The sequence below is a fragment of the Ursus americanus genome, chromosome 30, assembly GCF_024610735.1.
Source record: "Ursus americanus isolate L20-20 chromosome 30, mUrsAme1.1.p, whole genome shotgun sequence".
NCBI lineage: Eukaryota > Metazoa > Chordata > Mammalia > Carnivora > Ursidae > Ursus > Ursus americanus.
Window position 1 is genome coordinate 796,103 of NC_142156.1, and position 21,176 is coordinate 817,278.

The 21,176-nt window shown below is 43.8% G+C and overlaps 1 protein-coding gene across 1 annotated transcript in view; it reads right to left on the reverse strand.

The window, feature by feature from the left end:
• The window catches only part of LOC148107424 (small G protein signaling modulator 1-like), a 60,163-nt gene extending 39,578 nt beyond the window's left edge, over positions 1-20,585 (reverse strand). Inside the window, 2 exon segments of the mRNA XM_087857152.1 lie at positions 17,276-17,485; positions 20,509-20,585. Coding sequence (XP_087713278.1) covers positions 17,276-17,485; positions 20,509-20,585 — 287 coding nt within the window.
• Between the last annotated feature and the right edge of the window lie 591 nt (positions 20,586-21,176).

A 21,176-nucleotide genomic window follows, 5' to 3' on the forward strand; every position in this document is an offset into this window, starting at 1 on the left:
ATGAGTAACTCAACGATGCGGATTTTCATACTGAGGAATGAGCAAAAATACCTTAGAAATCACCACACTGAATTAGACTAAAAGTGACACATTTTATCAAGGGTCACACATTTTACTGATGAGTTATGATTATTTCATTCAACTTTAAAACGTAACCCACTTCCTTCACTGAAGAGCTCCAACACATATTTACAGCATTTCACCTGTGGTTTATTTTGCAGATAACATTTTCATGTATCAGTAAGCTTAACGGTGGGGTATTTTTCTTCACACACTTCTACTTGGATGACTGCAACTGAAATGCTGTAAAGCATTAGGGTCAACCCTAAGGACCTGTATACATGTGACCATTTTTAAACAAAAACATGGAAATTCCAAATATCTTCATTGATAATCTGTGGCTACGAAGGATTGCTTCTAGTCTTAGGAGTATTGTTTTGAATTCCAGAAATAGAAGTTGATCGATTTTTTCAGCTTCAATAACTGATTCAAATATGGTCAATATAATCCACAGTTATTAGGTTTCTAGGCTTGACCGAGAGTTTGAGCAAGCTGGAACCCTTATGTTGCCTTAGTATCTAGTTTTCTTAATCGAACACTCTAACAATCAGGCCAGCTGTCTTTTGAAGAGATGACCTGGCGAACGTTACAGTAGTCTTAGCAGGGAAAAGATAAGCAAGGCTTCTTTTAACTTATTTCTGGAGCAATGACAACTATAATGAGGACTTTCATATACTTACTTTTAAGTACAAATCATTCACGATCACAGGGACATTGAGGATGGTTACCTTTGCAGGTCAATTTGTTGATGTAACATTAATGCCATTTAGTCACTGCGGATTTAAGTACCTTCGAATTAACCACTAATAGTTGCGAACTTCTGTGTACTTCCTCTTACAAACCCCCTGGCACAGCCTCCAACAACTTCCCACGCATTTCACAGTTTATTCTTAGTGAGAAGTGCTTCTTTCCTTCTGAACTCTCACGTTACGGGCTAAGGAAAATGAGTGTAGTTTTCTTTTCATTGCGGTCTATATCTAAGTACTTCTCACCAGGAGAGCTTCAGAATTTTGCTGTAAGCTAAATGCATGTTTCTCTAAATGGTAGCTTTGACCTGTGAAACGTGAAATGGTTCTTTTAATGGAAAAATTCCCAAATAGCTAAGGGTTGGATAGTTCACTAAATAATTCTTAAAACAAAACTATGATAATTTATACATTCTTTTAATATGTTATATATATATTTTTAAGATTTTATTTATTTATTTGACAGAGAGAGACAGCCAGCGAGAGAGGGAACACAAGCAGGGGGACTGGGAGAGGAAGAAGCAGGCTCCCAGCGGAGGAGCCTGATGCGGGGCTCGATCCCATAACACCAGGATCACGCCCTGAGCCAAAGGCAGACGCTTAACGACTGAGCCACCCAGGCGCCCCAATATGCTATATATTTTAATATATGATATGTTTACCATAGTGATCATTATATTTTCTATAGCAACTATACCAAAGAGGTGGATTCAAAATTTCCAAGGCTCTTGGCTTAGATCGGAACTCAAACATGAAAGGAATTCTTCCAGAGTCAAACCATTTCTGAATCTGTGAGCTTCCAAAAAGACCTCCCTGAAGCTATCGCGCAAATGGAAAAAAAGCTGGAGCTGCAATCCTCACGTCACCCAACGTGAACTGGGTACTGGCCTCTCCCAAGGTGTCTACGGTTCTTCTGAAATACTCTGCAGTATTCTATACACAGTCAACTCTTTGACTCAAGCAGGCATCGGTCTTCTTTAGGAGAGGCTCACAGGCCCACAAGATAGTCATTCAGGATTCTGTCCTCAGGGGACTCCTGTTTTCAGATTCTATGATAGTCTGTGTGATAGGGCCAGAAATGGCGGGCTACTGGTCACAAATGGCTGTGTGTCCATGACCGGAGACGAGGCTGGAGAGGATGGACTGTGTGGCATTCTATCAAGCCAGAGGGAAGGAAGCCAGCCTTTATGAAGTGCCTACTCTCTCTATGTATTTTCCACACATTCTGTATCTTACATAATCCTCACAGCACATGAGCCACTGGAAAGTAGCAGGTACTCGGAGAACGTGTACTTCCTCAGAGCAGTAAGTTCGTCAGAGTGAGTAGGGATTCAAATTCCAGTTGGCCTGGGGCGCCTGGGTGGCACAGCGGTTAAGCGTCTGCCTTCAGCTCAGGGCGTGATCCCGGCGTTATGGGATCGAGCCCCACATCAGGCTCCTCCGCTAGGAGCCTGCTTCTTCCTCTCCCACTCCCCCTGCTTGTGTTCCCTCTCTCACTGGCTGTCTCTCTCTCTGTCGAATAAATAAAATCTTAAAAAAAAAAAAAATTCCAGTTGGCCTGACTCAAAACACCCATGTTAGTCAGTCAGTTATGTGTGAGTTTATTATTTATTTTTACCTCTTCAGATCCCAGACTGATCTGAGCCAGTGAGCGAGTGCTACTTCAAGAGCACAGAAACAGAGAATAGAAGTCCCCTCACCCAGAGACCCCTGGGAATTCACATATTTTCTATGACAATTTTTGCAAGACCAGGCCATTTCCAGCCATAAGAACTTTGACACTTTGATACTAGAGTTTAGTCTGGACCTTTGAAGATGGGTTCAGAGCTAACCAACATTAACTACTTAATAATCTACCCTGCTCTGCAAACAAGGGCACCTGATTGCCAGCCCAGCGTACTCTCAGGCAGGCTCCGGCCTAGCAAAATTTCAGGTAATGATCGCCATACTGCCCGCGGTACCAGGAAGTGTGCTAATCATATTCCCAACTTCTCACTTGGCTTAGAGCCTTGTATGACTTCATAAAGGCCAAGAGTAACAAAAGTTAGTAGACCTGAACTTCAAAGTTCCAAGCCACAAGAAGCTACCCTCCAAAACTTCACTCTTGCGTCTGCCTTGACAATTCTGATTTTAAGCGTGGTTTGGCCACTGGCACTAACCACAGTCTGCAGGACTGGAAGTAGTTACCATGTCGGCTTACCATGTGGCACTGAGTAAATCAACATCTGTACCTTGTTCTTCTTCACTCATGCAGAACAGGACTTATTTTTTTGAAAGGCATACCCTATTAGTGAAGCTGTTAGACTAAGAAATAATCGTATGTAACTGTTCTGTTTTGTTAGCCAAATATTTTATGTAATGTGAGACCAAGTCTTTTTTTTTTTTTTTAGATTTTTTTAAAGATTTTATTTATTTATTCGACAGAAATAGAGACAGCCAGCGAGAGAGGGAACACAAGCAGGGGGAGTGGGAGAGGAAGAAGCAGGCTCCCACCGGAGGAGCCTGATGTGGGGCTCGATCCCATAACGCCGGGATCACGCCCTAAGCCGAAGGCAGACGCTTAACCGCTGTGCCACCCAGGCGCCCCAACGACACCAAGTCTTATGTATTCCACGGGACTGTCCATTACCTTAACAAAAAAAGACCATGACCTCACACCTACTGTCTCTGAACAGATAGAGGGGTCAAAGCCAGAGACTAATGGTTTATCAGCCATAAAATAGTCATCTAGGGCCTTAGGACAGCCGATAGGTTAGAATTAGTGAGATGTGATTCTGCGAGTTTTTAGTTTTAGGGTTATAAAGAGATGAGACTGGTGTAAACATGAAGATTCCATTTTGCCCTTAAGTGAAGAACAATCTTGGAATTGGTTTTTGATTGTGAACAGAGACAGAGTGTGTCATAAGTAATTCACCCAACCATAGAAAGCAAAGTATACAAAATTACAGACTGTCCTCAAGTACACAGGGACACATAAGGTTAGATTTCTGCTAGAATATGCAAGAGTCAGTGTAAGTTTGAGAGATGGGGTCGAAGACCTAACTGCTGAACCCAGACAAGACATCCTGTGTGATTTGGGGCAAACCACCAAAATACTCTGTTTCATTTGCTAGACCCCTAACACAGAGGTGACAACAGCTACTGCCTTTAGGTCACACATTACATGAATAATCATAGGATCCTTAAGTCCAATTTATTTATTTGTTCAAATTGGTAACGAATCCACATCAGACAAACTTTAAAAGACGCAAAAGTACTCAATAAAAGCTCTCTACTTCTGACACCCAATCCACCATCCCCTTCCAAGAAACGACTGATGGGACAATTTCTTACGTACAGTTTCAGAAATGGTCTGGCATTTACAAGCGCACGCAAACACATACCTTTCTCTGCCTACTGCATTCAGTGCCTTGAACAGTGCTGGACACAGTGGGTAAGGCACAAATATTCATTTAACAGAATTAGTACTATAGGTACTTTTTGCATCTTGCCCTTGCATTCAGATATATCTTGGAAATAGCTGCCTCACTCTTTTCCTTTCCAAAATTCTTCTTTTGGTGTAATATACATACAGGAAATGCACGTGCCACACATGCACAGTGCACTAGGTTTTCATAAACTGAATCACCTAGCTATGCGGCACCCTGATCAAGAAAGGACATTACCAACAGCCTAAATGCTCTGCTCATCCTCACTGCCAGCACACCTTTCACCCTGCACACACCTAGAGTAACCGCTACCCTGACTTCTAAAAACCAATTAGTTTCTCCTGTATTCGTATTTATAGAAATTCAATAATACAATGGGTACCCTTTTCTGTTCACCTTCTTTCCCATAGCCTTTTGTCGGATTAAACTGTATTTTTGTGAGGACATGTAAATCCTTCATTCTCACTGCCCTATGGTATTTCATTGAGTGGAGACACCATCATTGATACATATGTTCAACTGCCAACGGGTATGTGTGTAGTTCCCAATTTGGGGCTATTTTATTTAGTGTACTTGAACATTCTGCACAAACTTGTCATTCCCCTAACAGTGAAACTGCTGAGGCACAGAGGAGGTCCACGCCTAACTTTCCTAGGAACTACTGAACTGCTTTCCAAAATGGTTGTACCGATCGATGTACGCTTCCACGACACGTGAGACTTCCTACAGCCATATGTCCTCACCAATAGCCGGAATGATTCCATGGTTTGGTTTTGTTTAGAGATTTTAGTTATTTATTCGTCAGAGAGAGAGAGAGAGAGAGCACCAGCAGGAGGGAAGGGTAGAGGGAGAGGGAGAAGTAGACTCCCTGCTGAGCAAGAAGCCCGACGCAGCACTCGATTCAGGACCCTGGGATCATGAGCTGAGCCGCAGGCAGATGCTGAACTGACTGAGCCAGCCAGGTGCCCTCCATGGTTTTGTTTGTTCTGTTTAGCTCTTCTGGTGGGGCTGCCATTGTGTTTACAACTCCACGATGACAAATGGAAAGCAGCCACCTTCCAAAGGTTTACTGGACATTTGGATTATCATCTTTTATGATAATCTATTCAAGTCTTTTGCCCATTTTTCTATTGGGTTATTCTTTTCTCTTACTGATTTCTAGTTCTTTACATGTTGGCAATATGATCCGTTGGTCAGACACGTGTACTGGGAATGTCTTCTTCCTTCTGTGGGTTGCCATTTTAATCTCTCAAGGGTGTCTTTCTGTGAACAGAAGTTCTTAATTTTAATAGACTTGGTATAATTTTTTTTTCCTAAGTTAGTGTATTTTGTGTCCCTTTTTAGAATCTCTGCCTATTCCAAGGTCAAGATGTTCTCTTATGCTCTCTGCTTTTTTTTTTTTTAAGATGTATTTATTTATTCTTAGAGAAAGAGAGAAAGCGGGGGAGGGGCAGAGGGAGAGAAAGAATCTCAAGCAGGGTCCCCGCTTAGCACAGAGCCGGGCACAGGGCTCAATCTCACAACCCTGAGATCATGACCTGAGCCAAAATCAAGAGTCAGATGCTTGACTAAGCCACCCAGACACCCCTATTGTGCTCTCTTTTGAAAGTCTCCACCTTTCAGACCTTTGGAATCATTTTTTATGGCATGAAGTAGGGGTCCAGTGATCAATTCTTTTGGCATGAGGCAAGGGTCCAGCACATTTTTTCAATATACACAACCAATTGACCCGGCACCATTTTTTGAAGAGATCATCCTTAAACCACCAAATGCCAGTATCATCAGTATCATCTTTAGCAGACACTTTGTCTGTCTGAGCCTGATATTTACATGCATGTGCCATAAATTACTAAACCCATCCCCCACTGACTCACATACATTTTCACATTTTTTTATGAAAATGCTCTAATGAATACACTTGTCCATATATCATTCCCCACATGTGTTACTGTATCTTCAGGATAAACTCACAGAAGTGGAATTGGTAAGTCAAAAGGTATATGCATTTTAAATCAATATTTGATAGAGGTTATACCAATTTTATTTTATTTTATTTTTTTTTTAAAGATTTTTTTTTAAGATTTTATTTATTTATTTGACAGAGATAGAGACTGCCAGTGAGAGAGGGAACACAAGCAGGGGGAGTGGGAGAGGAAGAAGCAGGCTCCCAGTGGAGGAGCCTGATGTGGGGCTCGATCCCGTAACGCCGGGATCACGCCCTGAGCCGAAGGCAGACGCCCAACCACTGTGCCACCCAGGCGCCCCAAGGTTATACCAATTTTAATTGGATCTTTCAGACCACAATGATACGGCACATACAGTATTCTTATAAGACACGGCACATTAGAATTACGCTTATACCAAAGTTCCCAACATTTTCTGAGCCTTTGGATTCCTTTTTCAAAGACAATAAATGTGTAACTATGCTTCGAGTACCCACTGATTGAGAAAAGATATACAAGCATGGAAGTTCATAGAAACTATGCCTCACAATCCTGTGAGATGGAAAAACTAAAATGAATCACGCTGTCATGATGTGGGGGGCAAGCCTTCTCTGTTTATTTGCTTCTGTTCATAAGGGAGCTCAAAGCCTGGCTGGAGAGCTCAGAAACCAGGTAGACGGACGCCAGCCCTGTTCTAGGAGGAGTGTGTTCCAATACGAAGTCCACAGTAGCTCTCGGCCTGAGATGAGGGAGCATATCCTCCCAGTATCGAACTGCCCACTGCCCCTTCCCATCAGAACAGTGCAGGAGGACTGGCATCCCCCACGACAGCAGGGAGCCTTGCTCAGACTTCTCCTAGCTTAAGTGTTCTGAATAAAGCATCACTATTTTGCTCAAAATACAGGTCTAAAAAAAGACCAACGTTCTCTCACTTCCAGGTCAATATTATAATCCTTTATGATCGATACATGACCTCTCCTTCACCCATCAACACTCGGTAAACCATAGTAATATTCATTCTCAAACATGCCTGTAAAGTTGTAAGACTGTCACACTACTTATTAATTTTGCGACTGACATTATTTCAATACCATGGTGCTGGGCGACTGACATTATGTCAATACCATGGACCAAAGACCACTGGGCCCATAGCAGGCCTGAAACATGACCACCATGGAACCCACAGCGTGACTTCTACTTTGCAGGCTCAAACCTTCAAAACATCCTTCCTTCCCAGAACTCTTAAAAAGGGGAAGGTGAACAGCAAAGAAAACCGTCAACAAAACGGAAAGGCAGCCTACCAAATGAAAGAAAATATCTGCAAATCACCTATCTGATAAGGAGTTATCCAATATAGAAAGAAATCATAAACTCAGTAGCAAAAAAAAAATCCAAATTAGAAATGGGAAGAAGATATGAACAGACATTTTTCCAAAGACACATGCCCCAGAGACACATGAAAAGATGTCCAATGTCACGAATCATCAGGGAAACACAAATCAAAACCACAATGAGATATCACCGCAAATCTTTTAGAACGTTATTATTAAAAAGACAAGAAGCAAGTATTAGTGAGGATATGGAGCAAAGGAAAGTCTTGTGTCAGTTGATGGGAATGTAAATTAGTGCAGCTAGTATGGAAAACAGTATGGAGTTTCCTCAAAAATTAAAAATAGAACTACCATCTAATCCATCAATCCCCCTTCTGGGTATTTATTCAAAGGAACACTAACTTGAAAAGATAGCTGCACCTCCATGTTTCATGCATCATTATTTAAAATAGCCAAGATTTGGAAACAAGCTAAGCGTCCACTGATGGATGAATGGATAAAGAAAATGTGATACAGACACACCGGAATATTATTCACCCATAAAAAAGAAGAAAATCCTGCCATTTGCAGGATTATGCTAAGTGAAAGAAGACAGAGAGAGAAAGACAAATATTGTCTGATATCACTTACATGTGGATTGTAAGCAAAAAAAAAAAAAAACCCAAAAATGGAACTCATAGATAGAACAGATTGGTGGCTGCCAGAGGTGGGGGATGGGTGGCGATCGAAAGGTACAAATTTCCAATTCTAAAATAAGTAAGTCCTGGGGATGTAATGTACAGCCTAGTGACTACAGTTAATAATACTGTACTGTCTATTTGAAAGTTGAAATTAGCCTTTAAAAGTCCAATTCTAAAATAAGTAAGTCCTGGGGATGTAGTGTACAGCCTAATGACTACAGTTAATAATACTGTACTGTCTATTTGAAAGTTGAAATTAGCCTTTAAAAGTCCTCATCACGGGGCGCTTGGGTGCCGCAGTTGGTTACCCGTGCAACTCTTGGTTTCAGCTCAGGCTGTGATCTCAGGATCACGGGATCGAGCCACCTCGGGCTCCATGCTTAGTGTGGAGTCGGCTTGAGACTCTCTCTCTCCCTCTGCCTTTCCCTCTGCCCCTCCTACTCATGCTATTTCTCTCTAAAATAAATAAATAAATCTTAAAAAAAAAAAAAGGTCTCCATCACCAGGAAAACTTTATAACGATGTGTGCTTATGGATGTTAACTAGACTTAACGTGGTGATCATTTCACATTCTAGACACTTGACACTGTACAAGTGAACTTGCCATCATGTTATATGTCAATGATATTTCAATAAGGGGGGGGGAGAAGATGATTTGATAGCTGGATCTTCTTTATAACAAACCTCCACCTAGAAAAAACCCAGGGAAGACAGACATTTTCCCGTTAGGACTGCGTGGGGTTCAATTACTTGTCAGACCCCTAAGTAGGCGTATAAAGAAACTTGCTCTGTCTGGTTATAAAGAGAGAGGAAGCAGCCAGAAGACAATAGGCTGAAACAAATCTGCTAGTAGACCCATGACTCTGGTTAATCACTTTATGCCTCTGCGGCATATTTTTCCAATATACAAGGATGTTAGCTATGAAGGGATACGTATAGACTCTAGCCCTTAATATTTTGATTCTACACACAAAAAGGCAAAGCTGTCAGATTCTGTAACTCAGATTTATGACTTATAACCAGTCTCCAGCAGGAAAGTCTGGGGAGGGAGAGCCCTATCACTCCAGGCTCAGAGAAAGTACAGACAAAGTACGGCACATCCTGTCCCAGGTACACATGTAACAAACCGGTCAGCAGGATGCATTCTTACGCACCTTGGCTGAGTCAGCCAAGAGCTATCTTCAAGAGGGAATGAATCTCTGCTCCGATCTCTTTTCCTCAAGTTATTTGACAAGATAAAGAATGGATGCCTAGGATTCTTAGAGAGAGAGGGCTTCCAAGGGGTCCAACTACTGTATCTGACATGGGCAGTCCCCGAGTTTAATGGGGTATGGGAAAGTAGGAGAAAATGGCACAATCTGGAAACGTGGATCCATGACTATAAAGCCACTGGAACAACAGCAGCTTTGCGATGGCACAGAGCTTTGGGAAAGACAAAGACCACTTTCGTCTCTTGCTTGGGAACTGGCTGCCAGTAATTCAGACAATCGTTTGAGTCCCGACTGCCGGAGCACACGGCCTGGACATCACTTGCAAAAATAAAATTAACACAACCATCCTCTGCTTTCCCTTGCTTACCCAAATCTCTGCCTCAAAGTCATTTCTTCGCCTGATGTCCAAAGCACATTTTTTTTAACCTCTTACTTTTTTTAAAAAATAATATTTTTTATTATGTTAGTCACCATACAATACATCCCTAGTTTTTGATGTAAAGTTCCATGATTCATTACTTGCATATAACATTTTTAAACTTAAAAATAAAAGCCCATGATTCCTGAGGTATGCTGGATGCTACCTATAAACCAATGTCGAAGGACTGCCAAAGAGGTGTCTGGGTGGCTCAGTGGTTAAGCATCTGCCTTCGGCTCAGGGCGTGACCCCAGAGCCCTGGGATCGAGCCCCACATCAGGCTCCTCCACTGGGAGCCTGCTGCTTCCTCTCCCACTCCCCCTGCCTGTGTTCCCTCTCTCTTACTGGCTGTCTCTCTCTCCGTCAAATAAATAAATAAATAAATAAATAAATAAATAAATAAATAAATAAATAAAATCTTTATAAATAAATAAATAAATAAATAAATAAATAAATAAATAAAGTCTTTAAACCTTACACGGAAGACACATAAAATAAGGTTATGTACTGACCAGTTGATGAAAATGTGACCAGAGGCTCACAGCAACCTGACCTTGAATTTCGCCTAGGAGCGATGGCTCAGTATTCCCTAAGTCAGTGTTCCCAGCTACTTTACAGAATATTAACTTCCACCAATCACAGGGATCTACATTACAACAGAGAGAACGCTGGAGTTGGGCATCATCCTTGCTCTTTAATAGAGAAATGGCTTGACAGGTACCAGATTCTAGCCAGACTCCAGTACACTGCTGTTTTATTTTTGTTGGTGTTATTTTTATAGTTGCTCTTTCCTATGACATGTGATACTGGTTCTCCTTTAGTGGTAGGAATGTAGGATTTTCTTTTGCAATAATTGTTTTCAGTAAAGACAAAAAAAAAAAAAGGTCGCAACATAGAAGATGAACTAGGAAACAGACCAGGCAAACGGGTTGGAATCAGGCATGAAGCTGCTTCACAAGGTCACCTGGACACGGCAGAGATCAAGGTGACAACGAACAACTAAAGTCTGGGGAAACATATGGAGTAGAGTTTTGGCTTGAGAGTAAGATTATACAGCCATAGATGAAAAACGTACCCTCTGTGAGCCTCAGTTGTCTTATCTGGGAAAGGGGACGATAGATGAGAACTACAGCATTATCTCAATTTAATGAAATAGCAGGTAGAGAAGCAAAGCTGAAACTTTTTGGTCTTGGAACCCCTTTATACTCTTAAAAGTTACGAGACTCTCAAAGAGATTTTGTTTATCTGGGTTCCATCTGTCACTATTTACCATATTAGAAAGTAAAACCGAGACATTTTATACTTTTTTACTTAACTAATTTAAAATAATCATAATAGGGGCGCCTGGGTGGCTCAGTCAGTTAAGCAGCTGACTTTGGCTCAGGTCAAGATCTTGGCGTCCTGGGATGGAGCCTCATAGGGGGCTCCCTGCTCAGCAGGGAGTCTGCTTCTGCCTCCCCCTCCCCCCTCCCCCCCTCCTCCTCCACTTGTGCTCTCTTTCTCTCAAATAAATAAATAAAATCTTAAAAATAAAATAATCATGGGGCACCTGGGTGGCTCAGTTGGTTGAGTGACCGACTCTTGATTTCAGCTCAGGGTATGATCTCCGGGTCCTGTGATCAGGCCCCACCTTGGGCTCCATGCTCAGGGTGGAGTCTGCTCGTTCTTCTCCCTCTGCTCCTCCCCCTTCTTGCACACTCTTTCTCAAATAATAAAAGTTTTTAAAAATTTAAATAAATAATAAAATAATCATAATAAACCCAATGCATGTTTTTTGTGAATATGTATTTTTCCAAATAAAAACACTTCTCCAATAATGCTAAGTGAAATAAGTCAAGCAGAGAAAGACAACTATCATATGATTTCTCTCATCTATGGAACATAAGAACTAGGATGATCGGTAGGGGAAGAAAGGGATAAAGAAAGGGGGGGTAATCACAAGGGGGAATGAAGCATGAGAGACTATGGACTATGAGAAACAAACTGAGGACCTCAGAGGGGAGGGGGGTGGGGGAATGGGATAGACCGGTGATGGGTAGTAAGGAGGGCACGTATTGCATGGAGCACTGGGTGTTATACACAACTAATGAATCATCGAGCCTTACATCGGAAACCGGGGATGTACTGTATGGTGACTAACATAATCTAATAAAAAATCATTAAAAAAAAAAACACTTCTCCAAACAAAACCACTTAGGAGAGGCACTGCTTTGCATCTTCGTAAATCTCTTTAATGTCTACCTTCATGAAAGGCAACTGGGTTCTCCCATCGACTTCGGCGTTCAATCTGCTGTGATATCACACTTCATGCAGGCTCTGGGAAACCATATACTCAAGAGAGGGTAGAGTGAAACAGGCCGATAACATCTTAGCATCATAGCCAAAAAAGTTTTCAATCTCATGGGCTCACTGAAAATGTCTCCACAACCCCCACATGTACCTGGAACATACTGAATTAAAGGGTTTTGTAAAACAAAGTAAATTCATAATAAATATTACTTCTCTCTGCCCTTTGTTCTTAGCCTCGATGTTATTAGAACAAGAACACATTAGGGCAAAGACTTCTTCATCAGCTGTACAATATCTAGCAGCACCCTGCCTCTGTAGACAGCTGATCAACAAGGGTTACTTACTACTGCTGCTTACTCTGGTTCAGTAATTAATCTGCCGTGTGATCTTCAGCCAAGGATTTTTAGTCTGTGCTCAAATTCAGAGATCCATGGACTTGAAAAGGGAAAAAAATACATCTCTATTTTCTAACCCTCAGCATGTACCTTAATTATGACAACAGGCAATAGACCCCCCACTTGTACCAAACTGAAATCATAGGTATTTTCATATCATTTCACAGTTACTGCAGATATCTTAAGAAAATCATACATGCTCATCACTAATTCAAAAGTACGGTAGTTATTAGACCTGCCAGGAGATCTTGGTATCTAGTGCACAGATAAGCACGTATATTACAATATCACAAATTTTGAAAAATATCTTGACAGCTGTATTTCAATACAACTGGGTTTCATTTTCAATCCTTCAGAGTTGACTTTGTGTATTTAAAATCATTATTCTAAGGAAGGGATCCACTGGCTTAACCAGATGACCAAGGGAGTTCATGTAGTCAAAAGATTACCTTGTGTTAAGCAATTCACTTTACCTCTTTAGACACTAAGTTCTTCTCTTTAAAGGGAAACTGGACTAGTAATACTAGAGATTATTCTGAGATCCTCCCCCCAAGAGCTGGACGGGAACCCACAGCACACCTGAATGCATTAACAAAGAGCTACAAGGGTCTGCTTTCAATTTTTACACCAGCATTCGAGAATCTACTCTACCAAGCTAAATGCATTCAGATTAATGGGGCCTAGCAGAATCAAACAGAAAGCAAAGATTCTCCCACACTATCTTTTATCACATTATAACAGTAGAGATCACAAATAAGCAATAATGAACTATTTTGCAAAAAAAAAAAATCAACCATCAACATAGTCTGGGGCTGTTATTGATATAAATAGCTTGTTTGGGTGCAGACTTAAACATAAATGTTTCCAATCATCAGAAGAGTAACCTGGATATATACCACTAACATTTGCTTTAAATCTAAATAAAAGTGATTGTACCCTCATATCCTCAAACAGAAAAAAATCAAGAAAGAAAGAAAGAGTGAGAGAAAGAGAGAAAGTAAAGAAGAAAGAAAGAAAGAAAGAAAGAAAAAGAAAGAAAGAAAGAAAGAAAGAAAGAAAGAAAGAAAGAAAGAAAGAAAGAAAGAAAGAAAGAAAGAAAAAAGAAAAAGGAAGGAGGAAAGGGAATTTTCCATGGCTATAGGAAGAGCACTTTATTCTAAGCACTTGGCAGGGAGCACTTCACACTGGGATATGAATGGACTAGAACTTTAAAGAAGCAAATCTACTGCTTCTCTCCCTTGATAACACAGAAAACACACATGGGTCATTTAGGCCCTTCTAAATGCTAGAGATTGAGCCAACACAGCTATGTTTAATAACCAAGAAAGCCCAGACAGATTGCATCTCAGTCCCCATAGAAAAATCTGGGCTACGTCAGGAGCAACCAATAGTGGCACCAAGATAATATGAGTAGAGACTGCTAGCTTCACTTAGCAAAATTCAAATTGAGATCAAAGCCCTACCCTCACACAGAGTAGCTGTGAGTCATTGAAATGCTTCAAAATGGCTACCATATGGCTTCCTTCACCCAGAAACGCAATCTGACCAACAGACACTCGTAAGTGATTACTATCCTCCCAAAAGTCCAACAAGCCAATTTTCCTAATTCTGTTTAAGTGAGTCTTTCTACTCTATGCTTCCTTATTTTCTCAACAGCACATCTCTCTCTCTCTCTCTCTCTCTCTCTGTCTGTCTCTTTTTACTTGCAAACATGAAGACAGAGTGAAGGCTCTCACTTTCTGCACTTAACTAAACAAAATAAAACTCAAATGGTGGTGAATGGAGGGTTGGGGGGGTGGGAGAGGAACTGCATTAAATCATCACAGAAATTAGGTTAGGGCTTTAGAATGTCACCTCAACACCAAGGACAAGCGGTTACTGAAGACACGCTCTATGCCTAGTACTGTGACAGGAATACAGAACCATAACCTGATTCAGTGAACCCAAGGATAAAAGGGTAAGTAACAAAGGATGGCACAATGTAGTGACTGTGAGGACAGGCGTAAAGGTTTGGGAAGGTCTGGTTCATACCAAATCTGGGGAAGTAATGGCAATGGATTTGAGCCCTGAGGAAAAGGCCGGATTGGGGGGATGGAGAAGTGGGAGGGCACTCTGGACAGGGGACAGGCACAAGAGAGCAAAGTCTCAAAGGAGAGACTCGCCATTGCACATGGCGCAAGAGCAAGGAAGGGCAGTGTCGGCACTGGTGAGTTCAAGAAAGAAGCCAGGAGAGATAAGGTTGGTGGAGATAGGTTGAACCAGATTATCTTAACCTTGAAAATTGGGCTCAATTTAGACTTTACCCTGTAGGCCAATGAAGGCTTCCAAGCAGGGAGGTGTTAGGAACAACAGTGAGTTTTAGGGATAAACAATGGTTGGGGCGCCTGGGTGGCACAGCGGTTAAGCGTCTGCCTTCGGCTCAGGGCGTGATCCCGGCGTTCTGGGATCGAGCCCCACATCAGGCTCCTCTGCTATGAGCCTGCTTCTTCCTCTCCCACTCCCCCTGCTTGTGTTCCCTCTCTCACTGGCTGTCTCTATCTCTGTCGAATAAATAAATAAAATCTTAAAAAAAAAAAAACAATGGTGATTTATCTCCTCAGCTAATCTGTCCTAACAGTGGGTCCTTTTGTCAAGCCAAGATTAATCAGAATCTATTGTGTCTAGTAAAATAAGTGTGCCAAATTACATCCTGGGGCCATTTTGCTACCACCTATGCCCTGGAAATGTAATTCAAATACCTTTCTCGACTGATGATAAATAACGGGGGAACCTGACCCCAGAATAGAAAAAAAAAAGTATATTAAAAAGAAAACATGTCATACTTGCTCCTATGACTATGGCAATTAAAACCATATTGGGGGTATGCTTGCATTAACTACACAAAAGTCATAATAGTTTTGGATCCTGTTAAAATTAAAACTGATAAAATTAAACTTTGTAAGTAGTAATTAATGATTAGGCATTGCTAAATATGCTTTAATTTAGTAGTACTCTGAAATGCTCAAAAATAAAGAAATGGATTCCCTCTATCTTAGACCATTTCACTTCCATAACTACTGGCTAGTGCTGGCACCTGCCTGAAGCCCCAGGACCAGGTAGTCTGAGGCAGAAGAAACGCCTACTCATTTCTGAGTTGTAGCCACAGGAGAGTGCAAGGATTCTAAATAAAATTTAAGAGGAAACAAGCTTTTTGGAGCAGAGGGAAAACAAGGAATTATGTATATACAATATATATTATTATATACACAGATACATACATACATAAAGGGTCACAATCAAGAATACTATAGTAAATGTAAAAGGGTCTGGTTGTTGGTTTAACTGACTCGCGGTTACAGAGGTAAAAAGCACCCAGAGGATGTTAAGAGTATCTCTGAAAGAACTCCACTGACAGAAAACGCAGAAGCACGGAAGAGGTTCAGGGACCACTCCTAACTGAAGCTCGGAGGGAAAATGGGGGCAGGAAAGGGACGAAAGTAAAAGATTAAATTACAAATGGGCCCAGTGAATGAACCTGAGAGGAAGTGATAAAATTCTCAACACACACAACTGTTGTTTATTCTAGGGAACCGCCAGGAAGTCTACTTGCCCTTGTAATCGCCGGACTTAAGGCAGTCTTTCCAGGAGACCTCTGCAACCTCGCTCCTGGTTAAAAGGTGCAAGGGCCATGGTTTTTCACCCGGGTCAAAACCAGGCACATCCAGTGTTTCCGATGCAAAACAACACAACAACAATCCCTCCGCGGGTGGTGGGGGTTCTTCCAGGAGGGCTGCTAGGAATGCCAAGGGCCTGGCCAGGACCTGTCACAGTTTTCTTAACAAAATATCCTCATGTTGGGGCGCCTGGGTGGCACAGCGGTTAAGCGTCTGCCTTCGGCTCAGGGCGTGATCCCGGCGTTATGGGATCGAGCCCCACATCAGGCTCCTCCGCTAGGAGCCTGCTTCTTCCTCTCCCACTCCCCCTGCTTGTGTTCCCTCTCTCGGTGGCTGTCTCTATCTCTGTCAAATAAATAAATAAAATCTTTAAAAAAAAAAATCCTCATGTTATCCCACGACGAAACTCGGGGCTCGGAAGGCAGTCTTACACCGTCTCATACACGCTCCGTTAGCGACGAGGGTGTTTGCACAATCAGCCCCCAGCGCAACCACCCCCGTTGCCTGGTCACACACTTCATGTCTCTTCCATCACCTCCACCCCACGACTTCAGTTTCCCATTCAGTTTATAACTGTTAGCAGGGTCCCAGTCCCTGGGAGGAAAGGGGGGCGGGCGGCTTTCTCCCGCCAAACCCTCACTTTGGGACATCAGAGAGAACCCAGGAAGAGGGAAGGCAGAAAGCCCCGGGTCCGCGAGCGGCAACCCGCAATCCGCCGACGGCGGCCGATTACAACTACTCAATGAAACCCCAAGGATGGGGAGGAGAAAGGCGAGCACCCAGGCCCGGTGCCCCAAATGAATGAATAGCAAGCGAGCGCTCATCTTTTGACGTTCCCACCATGCAAAGCGCTGGAGCTCTGGGTTCTGGAGCCCAATTACCAGTCCCGGAGCCCGAGTGCACTCGGATTCCCCAAACCCGGAGGGACGTCCCCAACCGGGAACTGCCGCTGCGGGAGTTGAGCTCTGCTTGAGCCCGCGAGGGCAGCGGGAGCCGAAACCGGTGCCGGGCAGCGCGGGTACCCAGCGGCCCGGCGTCCGCCACCCAACTTTGCCCAAGGCAGGGCCGCTCCCGCGAACTTCGCGGCAGCAGGGCGCGGGCGGGGTGGGGCGAGCACTCACCAACCCCGTACTTCTGCCTCTTGGTCGGGATCCAGCTGGCCATGGCGGCGACGTCGCCCCGCAGCGGCGGCTGCGGCGGCTACAGCTCCTGCGTCCCCGGCAGCCGCCGTGCCGCGCTCCTGCACGGCTCGGGCTCCTCCGCCGTGTTCCGGCAAACTTCGCCGACCCCGCGAGCCGTCTCCCCGCCGCGCCGCGCGCGCGGATTTGCTCCTGCTCCGCCCCGGCCCGCGGTCACCTGCTGGGCCGGGCAGCCCCGCCGTCGCGCGCCCCTCCCTGCGGCGCGGCCCCAGCCCCTGCCGCGGGCCGCGCCCTCCTCCCGCCGGGGCCGCCTCCCCGCCCCGACCCGCGGGCGCCGGCCTCTCCCGCCCGCCCCGGGGCGCTGCGCTCTCCTGGGTTCGCCTCGCGTGCTTCCCGGGAGCGGTTTCCCAGGGCCGACTGGGCTCAGGTTTTTTTCCTTTGAGTGTTTGGCGCCGCCCCCCCCCCCCCCCGCCTTCCTCCCCCGGGTTAAACCCTCGAGGTTGGATCCCGGGGGGCGTCGGGAGGGCAGCGCTGGAGGCGCGGGACACACCCAGGGGAGCTGCGGGTGGGCGAGGAGTGCGGGGTCGCTCCCACTGTGCGCCGCGCCTCTGGGGGAACGAGTATAAATTCTTAAGTTGCTACTGGGGCCCGGGCACCCCCAGTGCCTGGCACTCAGCGGGCGCTCAATAAATATTTGTTGAATGAATGAGCAGTTGACAACTGCGTTCACCCCCTGGAGCTTTAACTGACACTGAGAGAGCCGGAAGCCGGACTCCAGGGCAGACGTGATCCCCCCGCGCCACCTTTTATAGCTTTCAAAACAGGCTCATTTACTCTTTGGGTAAATAGAGACCTGATGCGAGGGAGAAAAGCTCCTCAGAAGTGTCAGTTTCCTGGGGGAGATCCGTTGGGAAAAATTCTTTAGAGAGCCTTAACTTGGACATCCTGTACCCCCCAAACACCGGGACTCCTCCCCAGCTGGAGAAATGCACACCCTTATGCTCCAGGGGAAAGTTCGCCCCAAGACCCCCCTTTTCCAAGAGACCAGCAGCCTAAAGAGCATCCCCGCGGAGGCGGAGACGGGGACAGGGCACGTCCAGTCTTCTCTCCTTCACTGATTGCATCCTTTGACCAACAGCCAAATCCAGGGACTGCTCCTTTGAACTGCAGAAGGCTCTTGTTGGAGCCCTCTGAAACCCCTCCTGGAACTCACTTCTTCCTGGAGAGACCTGGGAAATGAAGATGGGATTAGAGACCCCCAGTTGAGGAGTGAAGGGGAGGAACGTTTTGCTACCTGACCCACAGAAGTAAAATCTCAGAGTAAATGACCAGCCGATTTGTGTTCACGGTTTGAGAAAATACCTCTTGAAAGAAATTGTTTTGTCCTTGCAGTCTGTGAAATTTTCCTTGCCTATTTGGAACATGAAAGATAAACACGTAGTAAAAGGGAGTGAAACTTGATTGGAGAATTCGTGCACTGTAACTTTAGTAACTTTTGTAAAACCAGATATGAAATTAAAAAAAAAAAAGGTTTCTCAGAGTCCATAGTCTCTCATGCTTTTTTTTTTTTAATTTCATATCTGGTTTTACAAAAGTTACTAAAGTTACAATGCACGAATTCTCCAGTCAAGTTTCACTCCCTTTTACTACGTGTGTATGGACCACAACTTCTGAGAAACAAACTGCGGGCTTCAGAGGGGAGGGGGGTGGGAGAATGGGATAGGCTGGTTATGGGTAGTAAGGAGGGCATGTATTGCATGGTGCACTGGGTGTTATACGCAACTAATGAATCATCGAACGTTACATCAAAAACCAGGGATGTACTGTATGGTGACTAACATAATAAAAAAATATTTTAAAAAATAAAATAAAAAATGTAAAAAAAAAAAAAGGTCCTGTTCTAGGCGGGTTACTCCTAGCACTCACTTTCTTCTCCATCAAAAATAGGTATTTATTTACAGCATATAGTGATAATTTAAGAATCTGTCACTTTAGACTTAACATCCAGAAGGCATGAAGGCATTCCACCATCTCCCTGAATATATTTTTTCTTTCCCTGCCAATGACATCATGATTAACCTAATGACCCAGGCTAGATAATCTCTTCTTTCCACAAACGTTAGGCACTGTTGTAAGAATGGATCGCAGCAGTGAATACAGTAAAATCCCTACCGTCATAGAGCCTGCAGTCTGGAAGAGGAGAGTAAAACAAACAAAGATATGCCACATGACACTGAGCATGTAGAGACAAATGCAAAGCAGGGAAGAGAGGATGTCTGGGGGGACAGGCTGCTGCTGTTTTATACTGGGTGGTCTGCGAAGGTGACATTGAAGTGTAAGACCAGACAGAAGTACGGATTCCAGGGGAAAGTATTCTGGATAACAGGAATGACAAATGCAGAAGCCTGGAGGCATGTTTAGCAGGTTCCCAAAACTGCAAGGAATCCTGGTCAGTAAGAGGTGAGTGAGGAGCAAACTTGGTCCAAGAGGCACAGGGTGGCCAGATAGAGTGGCACCCTGAAAGGCACTGTAAGGACTTACAGAGTACAACAGAAGACGAAGTTGGAGGGTTTTAAGCCAACCGAGGACACAATCTAATTTGCTTGCCTGTGGGACGAACAGACTACAAAGGCCCAAGGGAAGACATAGTAATATTTCAGTAGTTCAAGCAAGAAATGAAAGTAGTTGGGTCCAGGATGGTAGGGGAGAGATGGAAAAGAGGCTGGATTCTTACATATACTGAAGGCAGAACCAACAGGAGCGCAGTGTGCACAGAGGGGAATTTACTGTGAGGCTTCTGGACACTTTCATTAGCTTATGTTTCTGGAAAGTTTGCAAAGAAAAAAAAAACCCGCGTGTGTGTGTGTGTGTGTGTGTGTGTGTGTGTGTGTGTGTGTGTGTGTGTGTCTTTTCTTAAGATCTTTACTATATATGCTTCAGGCCCCAGAGACCTTGGATCTCATCCCTGGGTGTGAGAGACAAGATGGGTCAAGGATGACTCTAAGGTTGGGGGCTTGAGTAACTGGTAAATATACCCAATTGTTCTGTATTGAAGTTTTTCTTTCTTATTTCTTTAGGGCCTACTTGGTCATACCTTCCTCGGTGATGCCTCCACGTGGACCGTTAGGAGCTGAAGCATTTGCGTTCTAGAATGCGGGCTTCACAAAGTTATTTTAACCCCCTCTGTTCAAGGAAATTGACCAATGGTCTCTAACCTCCGGTACATTCTGAATTTAATACACGTCAGCGTGTTCATGCTCATCCGGCGGATCTGGATTTCTACCAAAATCATTTCAGCTGCCTTTTCTGGAATGTTTTCAGCTGCCACCCCCTACCACTTTTTGTAAAACCTGAGGTTGGAATTTGGGCACTGGATATTTCAAGTTTGACAATAGTTGCATGAAGAGGGTTGGAGGCAAAGGCAAAATTTTAATTACAGCTTTCGGTATGTTTATTCTTTTCCCTCTGAAGACTGAAGTCCGCCCACTTTGTTATATCAGATGGTTAAATCCCAATTTGAAAGTCCATTTAAATCATAAACGCAGAGCTACTCAATGTCTTTTATTAAAATGAGGCTGAGAATTAGGGAGTCAACTAGATGGGTGGGTGGAATAAGAGCAGGATTCCCAGAAATACCACTTGCTCTTTCCTCTGATATCTTTTCAGAAGAAACAGTAAGCATACCTCACAACCAGAGATATTCAGACTCCAAAATCTACACAAATACAAACATATTTATGCACCAGCACACTCTGCTTGAAGGTGCCTTGGAGAAAGAAATGAGGATACATGAATTTGGAGGCTAGTTTGACATGAAAATTGTGGCTATCCCTTACAATGCCTAAGAGAATAGATGCATGTGAGGGTAACTGGCAAGAGCTTC